Source organism: Sceloporus occidentalis, unplaced genomic scaffold, assembly GCF_023333645.1.
Source record: "Sceloporus occidentalis isolate IW3139 unplaced genomic scaffold, rSceOcc1.0.p SCAF_4, whole genome shotgun sequence".
NCBI classification, from domain to species: Eukaryota; Metazoa; Chordata; class Lepidosauria; order Squamata; family Phrynosomatidae; genus Sceloporus; species Sceloporus occidentalis.
Genome location: NW_028316984.1, coordinates 198,821,599 through 198,836,113, shown reverse-complemented (window position 1 = coordinate 198,836,113; position 14,515 = coordinate 198,821,599). Strand labels below are relative to the sequence as shown.

General features: G+C 41.5%; 1 protein-coding gene across 2 annotated transcripts; it reads right to left on the bottom strand.

Annotated features, from left to right (window-relative positions):
• Nucleotides 1–310: 310 nt before the first annotated feature.
• CNIH1 (cornichon family member 1) lies at nt 311–10,244 on the bottom strand. Of its 2 annotated transcripts, XM_089522881.1 has the most exons (6): nt 10,094–10,244; nt 7,978–8,046; nt 7,677–7,724; nt 4,382–4,494; nt 1,928–2,071; nt 311–864 (listed from the first exon to the last, which is right to left on the bottom strand). In XM_089522881.1, the coding sequence occupies exons 1-6, from the start codon at nt 10,172–10,174 to the stop codon at nt 837–839; spliced, it is 483 nt and encodes a 160-aa protein (XP_089379007.1). In that variant the 5' UTR covers nt 10,175–10,244; the 3' UTR covers nt 311–836. The 2 variants fall into 2 exon arrangements, with proteins under 2 accessions (XP_089379007.1, XP_089379008.1); XM_089522882.1 differs by lacking the exon at nt 7,677–7,724 and having other exon boundaries at nt 10,094–10,238.
• Nucleotides 10,245–14,515: the final 4,271 nt, after the last annotated feature.

The window sequence follows — 14,515 nt, the reverse complement described above, 5'->3', positions numbered from 1 at the left end:
GCACTAAGGAACAGCAAAGCTATTTACCCAACCTTGTTGCTTATGTGCCTCTCTATGCAGTTCTATCTTTTGGTGCCATGCTTGATTCAGGATGTATGGTACTTTGAGATGGTTGCACAAGATGTTATCTCTTTTTTAAAAAAGTTAAAACGTACCCTTTCCCCAACAACTCTCTTTCCTCAAAATATCCACGTAGCCTGGAAAATTAAAACATGGGCTATTGACTTCATTGCTTGCTGTAAATATGGAAGGTTTGAGCCATGCACATTACAGGGACAGAATATCCAAATAGTAAAAAATAGAACTACAATTATTCCTGTGATTGTACTCATGTATTCATCTATAAGACACATAAAGGTTACCTAAGATATAACACACAGAAAAGGGTTCGGTCCTTTAGAAGCACTTTGTACTCGCAGCTGACAGCTAGATGGAAGTCTGTAACCCAACTGAGCCACTATAAAGTCCAGTAAACAAAACAAAACAAAACCCTCTATTATACTAAGGGACAGCAATTAACACAATTATAATCGAAGGTATGGCTGTTCCTTATGGAGTGCAGGGCCAAAACTGTCCAAAACCAACTGCTTTACATTAATTTATAGTGTAATACTTGTTACTTTATACGCTCCAGTAATTGTTTAAAAGTCTTTCCATGAGTATAGACATATTTTGGGATGGGGGAAAGAAGAGTGGATGTCATTTCCCCCCTACTGAAACAGTGATCGCCAGATCCCATAGCTAAATCTTGATACCAGATTCTTCGAAAATAATCCTTTGTTTCGTGGCTTTTCTGCATGCATGTTGCTGGAACCAAGTCCGCCAGACACTGCCATTTAAGAGCTCACCAACACATAAATCATGCTGTGGGGAAAAGGAGAAGCAGTAAAGTAAACATATATACATATATAGATCTGTTACACTTAAAATGTGTATTATACAGGCATCTACATGATAAATCTTCACAGCTAAGATTATGGAGTAAGCTGAAGCCAGAGACTTGTATTGTGTCCATTAGTCCCCTAGCAAGGAAAGCTGTTAAACACACTATCTATCCATCCAATATTGTGGTAACAGTTGCAGCCACCATTTTCAACTTCTTCCAATGAACTTGTGGTATCATCCTCTTCTCCTTACACATTCATTCACTTTTTCAGATCTGTCAAAGCCATGCTCTAGAAATTAGATCATTAGAGATGTCTTCTAAACTAGGCCTTGTCAGTCAAAATGACCAGACTACAGAACTTCACCCACTCCCCGTAAAAGGGAGATGCACCAAAGATTACTTCTGTACAATACTTTAAAGACGATGTAAAATGCATGGGCTCTGAGACTTTTGATTTTAATTGCTGGGAGGCACCAGATTCTGTCTGATCTTGGAAGCTAAACAGGGTGAGCTCATGTCAGTACTTGTTGTTGTAGGTTGTATTTCAGAGGGAGTAACTGGCCAAACCAACTCTACATATTTCTTGCCCAAAAAAATCCTATGAAACTTTTGGGGTTGCCATAAGGCAACTTTAAGGCACATATAGAGGTTATTGTTGTTGTGCCTCCAAGTCATTTCTGACTTATGATGACCCTAAGGCAAACCTATCACAAGGTTTTCTTGGAAAGTTTCTTCATAGGGTTCTGCCATTGCCATCTTCTGAGGCTGAGAGTGTGCCTTGCCCTAGGCCATCCAGTCGGGCCCATAGCCAAGCAGGGATTTGAACCCTGGCCTCCAGTCATAGTCCAGTGTTCAAACCACTACACCACACACACACACACACACACACACACTATTGTGAGGTTTTGTCTTAAATTTTCCATCACCCAGAAAGTGGTATTATAACTTCTGTAATTTAATATACATATACATATACATATACATATACATATATATATATATATATATATATATATATATATATAAAAATGGATAACTTACCCATATAGGTAGTAAAAAAAGGATAGAAGGTAAAATGCTAGTTTGCACCATCCCTCCTTCTGGCAATATGCTAAAATGTCTGCGTTCATTATGGTCGTTGGGTCATAGAGTCCTGGTCCACTCATCACAGGCCTACTCATATACCTGGCGAAAAAATGAATTTGCATTTTTGAAATCTACAGGAAATTAGTTTGCTGGTTTTTTAAAAAGAAAATGCAGATTTAACCAATATGAACATATGCTTTCTATCCAAAAAATTATTCTCTCTCTCTCTCTCTGTATGTATGTGTGTGTGTATATATATATATATATATATATATATCTCCACACACACATAGACATCATGCTAATCAGAAATGAGAAAAATATATTTGCATTCATGTAATTTGCAATTTTGCTCCTGCCACCTTCAAAGGATTCCTGCCTATAAAATGCATGAACTGAGCAAAACCTCAGCAAAAGGTAATTGCACAAACTTAGTGAAGCATATGCCTAATTAGCAAACTTACTAATTAAAACATCTTGTGAGTCCCACTATAACACATCCATCCCATATGAACATATGTCATGCATTTGAAAGTTAACAACCAGCTGAAGGTATTGAAAGCCTGCCCCATTCTTCTTATACCATTGCTGATACAGTATCTGTTTATGAACAAAAGCATGCATATTGTTTATAATGCTTCCATGTTTTACGATGTTAGCAGCTTTGGGCCAAAATCAGGCCTTCTCCCAGTTTGGCACCTTCCCCTGGTGTAGTTTGGGTCCAACCTTCTGGTGCAGCAGAAAATAAACTTGATTCACCTTCTGTGTAACAGCCCTGTAGACAGTTTTCTGATCATATCACTTCTCCATCTTCTCCATGCAAAACATACCCAAACTTCCTCAATCATTCCTCATTGAAAGTTCCCAGATCCTTTTTTATCTTGCTCACCACAGAAGATGAACCAAGGCCCCATACAGACAGGCCAAAATAAAGCTGCTTAAAGTCACTTTGGAGGTATGGTGTTTAAATGATGCATGTATCCTAAGAGTCTGGAAATTGTGCCAAAGCTGCACTCCAGTCCTTAGGACTGGAGCGTGGCTTTGGTGCAGCTTCTGGATTCTTAGGACATATGCATCATTTAAACACCATACCTCCAAAGTGACCCAAAGCAGCTTTATTTTGGCCTGTCTGTATGGACCCCACATTTGTTTTCTGCTGCTCTAGGAAGTTGGACCCAAACTAATGGATTCCAGATGCCCCCCTCCAAAAAAACCCTCAACTGATTTCAACAATGGTACAGACTGCCTCAGATGTTTGGTTTGCCTTTGTTGAGTGTTTTTAAACAGAAGTTGGATGATTTCCTGAAGAGGCAAGGGGTTAGACTAGGAGACCCTGAGTATCTTCTGTGTCCATACAGTTCTAAAAGGAGGCCTAATGGAAGACAGGAGGACAGAGGTTTGGATTTGAATTAAGGGCTTAGTCATGTGCAATGAAAACTGGAAGGGGAATTTTCCTCTGCTCTGCCAACAGAACAGAGAAGCATACAGGATACTTTACTCCTAATTTAGATTTAAGTCATTTCCTGACTTCCTGTCTGATAACAATAAGACAGAAACTGCAGTCTCATTTGCACTGCAGAAATAATTCAGTTTCACACAACTTAAACTGCACTGTCTCAATGCTATGGATTTCTGGGAATTGTAGGTGCTTTACAGACTGCTCAAAAGGGTGGTCTTCCGCCGCCCTTGTTTGCTGCGTGAGTGAGCCGCAGCTGACAAACCGTGCAGCTCCCACGTGCACCAAAAAGCCACAAAAAATGGTTTCTTTTTACGGCGCCATTATGATGCCACAAGGCGCCAATGGCGCACTTGCAGTGTCATCAAGAAGCCGAGACGTGCAGACGCTAGGCATCCATCACATCAAAATGGCGGCACCCATGTGTATAGGGCGCCGCCATTTTTACACCCTTGTTACATGCGAGGGGCAAGGCGTGTCAGGAAGCGCTGCGCCTCATGCGTAATGATGGTGCCCAATAGGGCCCGTCTATAAAGTACCGTAGTTGGTTGTTTGCTCTGGTGCTACAACCACCTATAATTCCTAGGATTCCATAGCATTGTCCAGGGCACTTAAAGTGGTGTAAAACCAGATTATTTCTGCAGTGCAGATGCAGCCAACTTTCCTTTAAGTTAAACACTAAGAAACCAATTCTGGGCAACATGGTTTCACATGCATATGCATATACTGAATGGCCATGGCAACAATACTCTTCATTCTTAGAAAACTGTGTTTGGTCTTTTTAAAAACTGTTTATGGGTTGTTGTTGTTTTAAAAAAACAATCTCTAGAATTTTTAATCCAGTTTTTTTAAAATCCTTAATTCCATGAGAAAGTCCCTAGAATAATTCACTTAAAAGACCCAGTAAGAAATCTTCCTCAAGTAAACTAATAGCAAACCATTCCCAGTAGTACCTCCAAATGTGGTAAGCCAATAATGGCATATTGAGTCCCAGCGTGAGCCACTCTGTTGCACACAGAAACATAACACAGAAGAATGCATGGATAAGGTACTCCGGAAGTACAAGCTGCAAAGAAGACATACAAGTCAGCCAATTCTATTTCAACATTTAGGACATTTGAGCGACACATCATTTAAGTAATATATGGCACTGTTCAAAAGAAACAAGAGAAAAGGTACAACAAACAAAGCTGGCATTAGACAAGAGAAGCCAGCATTAAGAATTTCACAATACTGTGTTGTGATAATTGCTTTGTAAACTTGACACAATTAATCCAAATTACAAAGAACTGTTTGGTCACTATGAAACACTTAACATCATTTATACATCTTAACAGAACTGAAGTTGAAAAGGCATACGACAGAGAACATCATCAAATAATCTGAGGATTTGTAAACATCTTCATTTGTTTGAACTTTTATCCCAGGAAAAATCAGATTTACTCTAGGGACCTTACATCTCTCACCATAGTATACTAGCAGCTGGGCCATGCCTGCTTATTTCTCTTGCACTACCTCCAATCCAGAGCTCACAGATGGGATTTCAGCTGCCTCGAAGCAAGCAGCCGTTACCTCACTGTAACACACAGGGGTTAAAATGGTATGTACGAAAGTCTAAACTATACACTCATTTAGAGGATAACATGTATAAAGGTAAACACACAGCCCAAAAGATGACCGGCTGTTTGGCAGAGAACAATTCCAGAGATCCTGAAGTAACAAGACTTGCTTACTGCATCTCCCAAACAAGTGAAGGACATTTACCCTAGAAGTGTTCATTCTCTGGAAACCATGAACCATCTACTCTTACAAAAATGTTTCTGAAATATGTGTTTTTAAACTATTCTACAAAGCGATTCTCTCAGGTGCCTTCACAATCAGGAGGACTAGAAACTTACATGGAACTTTAAGAATGTCTACTTTCAAAGCAAAGCTCGGGAATGATACTATTCCATACCATTCTCCATTTTTGGATTACTTTTAGTTGTCACGAACTATTCAGATAAAGCTGTGCCCTACACTTTACCTAAATCCTGAAGTTCTAGACTGTTGTGTATATTACTACATAGAAAATGTCTATAACAAGCATTATATTTAGAAAGCCTGGCCAGTTGTAACCATAAATGTAGTACAATTCAGATATAACTATAAGGAGCGCTAATTCCATAGTGCTGAAGGGAGTAAACAGGTCTGGAAAGGTATTTCTAACTCATTATCTAGAATCACGGATGGATTTTTCCACTGCAATAAAAGTAATCTGCAATTTACTTACTTCTTAACCATCATGCTTTCCAGTGAGAATCTACAGACAATGTATATTCTGTTTACACAGGAGCATATTATGGACAGCAGACTCAGTAAGAATTGGCACCACGAGCCATATAGGCCAAGAGAAGCTGATGATCCTGGATTCGTTTGAGCCTGCAGTTACTGACGTACTCTAGAGCACTATAGGTCCACAACACACTGCAGAAATAATCCAGTCTGAAACTGCCTTGGCTCAGTGCTAGGGAATTCTGGGAACTGTAGTTTTGTGATACATTCTGCCTTCTCTGTCAGAGAGAGCTCTGGTGCCATAATAAACTACAGTTCCCAGGATTCCTTAGCACTGAACCAAAGCACTTAAAGAGTTGTCAAAGTGGATTACTTCTGCAGGGTCTTTTGGGCCATAGTTTGCAGAAAAATCTCCCAGCTTCACAAATACAATTACTAGAAATTCTAATATTTCCCCAGACCAAGAATACATTTATAGGAACAGGATTCAATCACATGAAAGTCCAAAGACTCTCACCTACACATTTTAAACACAGTTTAACAAACGGATAGTTCAGAGAAGCACTGATAGTCATGTTCAACATGCATATGGTAAAAACTTGTTGGTTTAAAGTCTGTGATAAGGGAATGCATAAATGCTGTGAACATTTTCTCACCCTCCCACATCAAATGAGAGATGACTGAGTAGGGTAAACTGTTCCATGCGCAGTCACTATCCAGGCAGTGTCACTGCATGTGCTCTCCTCCGCATATCCCACTTTGTGGAAGTAATTCACACCTACACTATCCTTGTTTCCAACTGATCTGTTTGCATTCAGCATGGAGACCAGTTCCTACTGCTGCCCTTTGGCTCAACAGTGGCAGGATACCTGGGCTATTTTGTAAAATCCTCTAGCTCAATGTCCCTCAGGCTGATGTGGGGCCAGGTGACTTATTTTTAGTCTAATGTGCCAGGGACCAGTACTATATTGGTCCTCATTTGGCTACTGCCATTTCTTTCTTTCCTAGAAACCTTTCACAGACTGGCACTAGTCCATGAGCCACCATTCTGAGTGGTTCTGCTGAAGCTGAATGTAGTCTAGAGAGTGGTTTCAGAGAACAACATTCTCAATCAGATGTCAGGATCTGGCAAAATGGAAACACAACACATGAGAAATCAGGCCACTTTACTTGGGCCTATCAGTCTCCTGAGGAAGTGCATGCATCTTATTAGTATCTATAAAATTAGTTCTTTTGTTCACTATCTGAACAGTCCCATCTATTTCAACAGCTAGCGGCAGATACACGCCAGCTGGAGGCTGTAGAGACACCATCTTAAAGACTCTACAGACAATGCAGAGTCTGAATACCAACAAGAAGGGTGACATCAGAAGAGGAGTTCATGGGCTGTAGGCAATCCCAAATAACTCTGTTTTAAACTGAATGTTTTTAAAGGATATTGATTATGTATCTCCTAAAGTCCTGGTGCAGATGTAACACAAATCATACATTGCATATGCAATACAAACCATGTACTACAAATCAAGGAACCAGCTTTAGGACAGCATTTTCCCCATACCCCACCATATATTCCCTGAAGCATGATTTGGAGTAAAACCTGCACCAATACCAAAAAGGAGTTCCCATCTTAACCAAAGTTAAGATTCTGAGCTAGATTTGTAAACTCTGGTTAAAGGGAACCTGACATATATTAAATGTGAATGTTAAATCTATTCGATTCTTGGTACCAAGAACTGATAGTAAGCTTGACTTAATCACAGAAGAATTTAAGCATGTAACAGTTTTCCCCGTCTCTTATTAAGCAAGTGAACTTAACAATGCGCAAAGTCCATGAAGTTAATACATCCCCTGAATCGACAAAAGACAAGCAGATGAACAAGCACACTGACCAAAAGAAGCATACAGATGTTCCCAACAAATGAAAAACAAAGAAGAGAGTGGCATTAAGACATTAAACTAAGAAGCAGTACACACCTTTAATGCAATTTTGACTCTTTTAATCTTTTTAACCTTTTCAACTGTCTTTGTGCCGAAAATGTAAAAAGCAGATTGAAAGAATGTTAGTATGACCACTTGCAAGATCACAAGCAGATAAGTCAGAATTTCAAGCGTCAGGAAATAAAGGAGGGCAGAGAAAGGATTCTGCCAAGAGATCTTACATCCATTAGACATAATCAAACAACATTTTACTGGCGTATGTTGAATGAACGTTAAGTACTAATATATAGCCAAACTGTGAATTAATGCAAAGAGATCTCTCGCACGCAAAACTTACAGGGTTAAGTGTATTACACTGGTCTATTGGATTCTTGTAGTCAGTCTTCAGCTCATCGAAAGCTATAATCTAGAATGAAATCGCAGTGGTTAGGTAGCAATGGAAGAAGAGCTCAACCGCAGTGGATAAACCTGGCCATTCATTACACCCTGAAATGGCCAAGTCCTAGAGGCAAATTCAGAGACAACATCTCTTGGTTCTCAAATAGTACCAAGAAGTTAGGCTCAATCTCAATATCATGTTAAGCAGCCAAGAGCAAGTTTCTTCTCCCTAATCCCCCTTCCAAAATAGTAGTGTCCCTGGTTCATTCCCCACAGTTCAGGACAATTCAGTCCCCAGCTTTGTTTCCAATGATCTGGAGGGAAAGCACTCCTTCAGCTTCAAAGGATGCAAGACTTAGGGACTCACTTAGCTGGTCAATAAAAGATAACCACAGCATCTGCTCTATGGCTACAAGGTTGCTATGAACAATGTGAGGGCAAAGGCTTTCATGGACGACATCCATAGTTTTTTGGTGGGTTTTTCAGGCTATGGGGCCATATTCCAGAAGAGTTTTATTCCTGCTGTTTTGCCAGCATCTGTGGCTGGCATCTTCAGAGATCCAAACCCAACCTGGACAACGATAACCTCAGCCCAAATGGTCATGCTGAGGAAGCAGACTGCGCTGCCATGTAGACTTGGTAGCTGATTGTAACTGGAAAAGGAGGAGAGTCTGAAAGGTCTCTACAGTTTCATAAGGCAATGCTTAATGCCTTGTTCCTGTCCTTTGCCCATATTCAGGGCACCTGCATGAGAGAAGGCAGCCCCAGTCTAAAGGCCAAACTGCGACTAAATCCAAAACAGCATGAGATAGAGACATGCTCATCGCCCTGGGCTCCAACCCTGAACAGGGTCCTCTCTGCTGAGAAGCAGAAGCAACCTTCACTTTTGACACATTCTTGGCCAAAGTTGTACTAATCCACACCCGGGACGACAAACAGGATGGACTTAGATGGCAACTCATCACAGCCCTGGAGATGTGAGGCAGGTGAAGCATGAAGACAGACACTTTTCAGGCCTGGCTGACCCAAGAGCAACAAGGCCTCTTGCAAAGTGTGTCTCAGTTAGAGTCGATGCACTGAAAGACTGCACCTCTCCCTCTATGAACCTGTGGGAGCGATAAGACCTTTGGGAGAGGGATTGATCTCAGTCTCACCAGAATGACCGGGAGGTTTAGTGAGGACAGGGCAGGCCTTCTCCCTGGAGGCGGCGGCAGGAGGCTGAGTGGCCCTCTCTCTCTCTCTCTCTCTCTCTCTCTCTGCAGCCACAGACCTTGTCATTTAGGCAGCAGCGGTTTCACCTAAACCCCACTTGCTCTCCTGGGGCCTCAGATACAGAGCCACCCAACTGCCTCAGGGCTTACCCCCATCAGCTCCAAGGCTCCCCCGCTTCCACCAGCAGCCCTCCCTCCGTCCCCCAACGCCTTCTCTGATTTCCCTCGACCCACAGTGACTCTCCTCAAGCCAATTCCCTCCCCAAGGCAGAAAGCAATGGTTAGGGCAGCACATTTTTCTTATGCAACTCATGGCTGAAAGAGGGAGCAGCTCCCAGCCAAATGTTCCCCCATTTCGCCCTTCCCTTCTACTTCATCTTCACCTGACAGACGCCCCCCCCCATACAATCCCCTTTCCCCAAAAAACAAGTGGGACTGTGAAAAGTGGCCAAAGCAATAGGCCTCCTGAGGACTCCCCGGGTCCTCCTCCAAGAGAAGCCTCCTCTTCCCAAAGGAACACCTCCAAAACCCCCTCCCTCTTTCTTGGGGCTTGACAAAACAGGATTCCCCTCCTTCCTGAAGAGCCCCTCAGAGAAATGCCCCCTTCCTCTCCCGAAGAGCCCCAAAGGCCCCTCCTTCTCTCCAGTCCAGAAGAGACCCCCAAAGACTCATCCTTCCCTGGCAAAAGGCCCCCCAGCGTGCCCCCTCCCCTTGCGGAGAGCCCTCCAAAGGCCATCCCTCCGATGACTGAGGGGAGCTCCTCTGCTCCTCTCCCGATGGGACCCTGGAGCCAATGGCTCCCTTTCCCTCCGCAGGACGACCTGGCTGCGGGCCTTGCTCCGTGCCCCCCCTCCCCGCACTCACGTGCCAGATGGCGAAGAAGATGAGGGCGGCGGTCAGCAGGAGAGCCAGCATGTAGCAGAAGGCGGCGAACGTGAACGCCATGGCGGCAGCAGCGGCGGCGGCGGCTAAGCAGGCCCCGGCCCAGCCTGCCCGCGCGGGGGATGCCGGGAAAGGCCATTCAGGGCGGAGGACAGGAGCCACGCGATTGGCTGGCGGCCCGCGCGCGACGGAGGGAGGGAGGGCCCAAAGGGAAACTGCGCAGGCGCGGAGGGCGGGCGGGGGAGCAGACAACTCCCTCCCGAACAGCGCTCCGCAGCGGCCACTGGCGGCGGGAGGCGGCACTGGCACGGTCTCGCATTCCCTTGGCCTCGTTTTCTTCCCGTTTCATGGGAAGGGGAACCCCGTCAGTGACGTCACTAGGGTTGGCGTCTCCCTGCGCAGTAACTGATCACGACAGTGTCACACACACACACACACACACACACAGACACAGACACCAACCACTGCGAGAAAGCCTTGCTGGTTCATAGAGATGTCATTCCTTTTCCCAGTTTTAACTGGTTTATGGGGTTTTTAGTATTTTTTTTTAAACTTAATTTTTGTATTTTTTATTAATTTGTTATTAGTCATTATTACTTTATTAGCTTTTATTATTCATTTTATTAATTATTAATTATTATTTTATTAGCTTTTATTATTTTTATTTATCAATGTATTAATAACTTTTATTATTAATTTTATTAACTTTTATTATCAATTTTTATTATTATTTTATTTATTTTATTAATTATTATTTCATCAGCTTTTATTACTTTTTACTTTTAATTTTATTAATTCTTATTATTTTTAGCTTTTGTTATTTATTTTATAACTTTATTATTAAATATTATTTTATTATTTATTTTATGAATTATTATTTTATTAGCTTTTATTATTAATTTTATTACTTTTTATTATTACTTTTATTAATTCTTATTATTTTATTAGCTTTTATCATTTTTATTAATAACTTATTAATTTTATTAATTCTTATTGTTTATTTTTATTAATTTTTATTATTAATTTTATTACTTTTATTATTAAAAAACACAAACCAACAAACATTAAAATATGCAAAATACTTAAACAAAATCTGCCCCTCGGGATCTCCATTTCTTCCTGACAGTATCTACCTTTTCAGCAATGAATATTATTGTACCTCAGACACGGTTAGACATGCGACACCATAATTATAATAATCCAGTACTTTGCTTATATTTTTCCTAACGCTGATTATCCTTGGAAACCTTAACCCTCTCTTGTCTCAAATATTTTCGGCTCGCAACCCTGTCTATATTTATTCACTGAGTTCTTGCTTAGCAGTTGTATTAACTTATCAGATTCCATACATTCATACACTTCAGGGGTTTAATCTCTCTGCCTCAAAGGTCCCATTGTTATTTAGCAGGCTCTATAGCAACAGGGATCTCTAAATCACCTTTCTTATGCCTATTATTCTGTCCGTATATAATCCAAAGTATTACGTTTATCCAATTTTACTTATGGCTACTATTGTCACTATTACATCTCTTGATCTAGAGACACTATACTTCTATTGATGCAGCCTAAAATTGCATTGGCCTTTTTCGCTGTCACATCGCACTGTTCGCTCATGTTCAACTTGGGGTCTACTTGGGCTCCCAGATCCCTTTCAAACACAGAAGTCTTCTTAAGCCGGGGGTCCCCCATCCTATATCTATGCATTTCATTTTTTCTACCTAAGTGCAGTATCTTACATTTCTCCCTGTTTCCGTTCATTTTGTTAGTTTTGACACAGCCTCTTTTCCTGGAGCTTGCATCCTTTGCTCCAGGTCCTATTATCTGGAGCAGCAGAAAACAAGCTTGCACCATCCTTGATATGACACCCCTTCAAATATTTAAGCATAGCTATCATGTCACCCCTTAACCTTCGCTTTCCCAAGCTAAACCTCCCGTCTCCCTAAGCATGGTTTCCAGACTTTTCGCCACGGAGAAGATGGAGTGAACTTCAGTGGATTCAAATTACAAGAAAAGATTCCATCTAAACATTAGGACGGACTTTTTTAATTATAAGAGCTGTTTAAGAGTGGAATAGACTGCCTTGGAGGGTGTGGATTCTCCACCTTTCAAGGTCTTTCTAGAGAGGTTGGATGGCCATTTTTAGTTGTGTATTCCTGCATGGCAGGAGCGTTGGACAGAGTGGACCTTGTATTCCCATCTAACTCTCTGGTTCTATGACTCCATTCTTACCTAGCTTGTAAAATCCTGTTTTTTCAATGCAGAAAAGCTAATCTCATAGTGTTAACAATAAACAAAAAAACCAACAAGATAGATTTGACAGGTATTATTTATTAACGTTTTGTCATCATCTATACCAGTACAAGCACCATGCTTAGCCAAAAAAAGACAAAAGAACAAAAAATTGGTTTAAACTTAAAAAAAACCATGCAGAGTCAACTAGGTAGAGCATATAAAACAAAACACAAAATGAAGTGTGCAGGCATCGCACAAGCTGTTGACTTTGGATAGTCTCATGGAATTTTCAGGGCTGTTCCATTCATTCAACTCAACAGCTTGTGGAGTAATACATGCACACAACCCATTCAATGCACAAGTTTTTGATACCTTCATCTCAAGAAGACATCTCCATTTTGATAATACATTGTCTCTGGGAAAATGAGGTCCTTTTTGCATGCAACAGGGGTGCTGAAGTAGGGTTGCATGAGCATGAGGGCAGCTACCAGATGGCAAGTATAACCCTTTGCCCCCATGGTTTATTCTCACACACATTGCTCCCAGTTCTATGTTTTGTATAAAGTTCTGGGCAGAGCAAATACACTGCATCTTCCAGTTTCAATCCCTGGCATTTCCAGGTAAGGCTGAGACAGAAGCTTCTCTGAAACTTACTTTGCCAGTCACATGTTGCTCAAGACGGGCATCACGCCAAATTTTGCAAGCCTCAGCATTTGCCCCTTGCAATCTGAACCATGTCCATGGAATGTGCTTCTCCTGTAAAATAAGATGCACAATCCATGTGCACTTAGTTTTAACCCCAAATTTACCACCACCATCCCCAAACAGTTTGGGTTGGGGTTTTTTTTAAATGGATGTGATTTCTAGTCACTTTAGTTTACAAAATTTGGTGTTTATTGGTTTGGCTTGGAGTGGAGAAAACTGGCCACCAGGCTCACGAAAGGTTCACAGGCTTGGTACCGATGCTACTGATAAGCAGAGACAAGTGATGCAAAGGCAGGGTTAAGGCCAAAGAAGATGTTTTCTGCCACAAACCAACGACTCCACAATTGCTCATACAATTAAGATGCAACCAGATTAAATGGCAGCAGAGTTGTGACCTTAGTCACACCATGTAGAAACCTTTTAATATTGAAATGTTGGATCTCAACCATCTAGATTGACAACCAGACATAGCTCTTGTCTCTTTGCATAGAAGAAGGGATTTCAGCAGGTGTTGCTTATCATGCAACCAGGTAACAAGCAACACCTGCTGATATTATCTCACCTACACAACCATCAAAGGTACAGGAGCCATTTCTAGTTTTCACTCTGCCAACCCTACAACCTCCTGACAAACAGACAGTAACGTAGCAAACAAGGGCAAGGTCCCATTCTATGATTTATTTATTTGTTTTTGAAGGACACATACACCAGACTGTCGCTTGTGGACTTGGGGCTCGGGACTACCGGCAATGCAAAATAAGAAGCAAAAATATGTGGCTTTTTACTCTCTTGGAAGAGTTTTTACATTTACACAACAGACCTTCCTTAGCCCAGTCAGAGCCGATGGGACAACAATTAATTTTTAAGAATTTCCCAAATTTGGGAGACGGATATTTTCTGATTTTAAACAAATGCCAGCGTCCTTTCCTGAGGGCCTCTTCACATATAACACAGCAAGCTTTACACAAGACTCAGCAACGCATATACTGTAGCTATAAAGCCTTGCAAATGCTCATCTGTAGCATTTACACCTTACACTTGATCTTTGAGCAAATACCAAGGGTGGGCAATGGTTGGCATGCAGCCCTGAGGATTTATATTAAAAATGCCCTTAAATACTGTTTGGTGGGTACTCCTGCTGAAGACACCTCCTATGCTAGCTAGGAAAACTAGACAACATCCTGAAGTGTAAAGACATATAATTAAATACTAAAGTTTGAATTATACACACCGTCATATTTCTCATTTCTATGTACGGTTGCGAAAGCTGGAGAGTGAGAAAGCTGATAGGAAGAAAATAAACTCATTTGAAATGTGGTGCTGGAGGAGATTTCTGTAGCTACCATGGATGGCCCAAAAGACACATCAGTGGGTCCTAGAGGAGATCAAGCCTGAACTCTCCCTGGAAGCAAAAATGACTAAACTGTGGTTGTCATATTTTGGCCATATCATGAGAAGATGCCACTC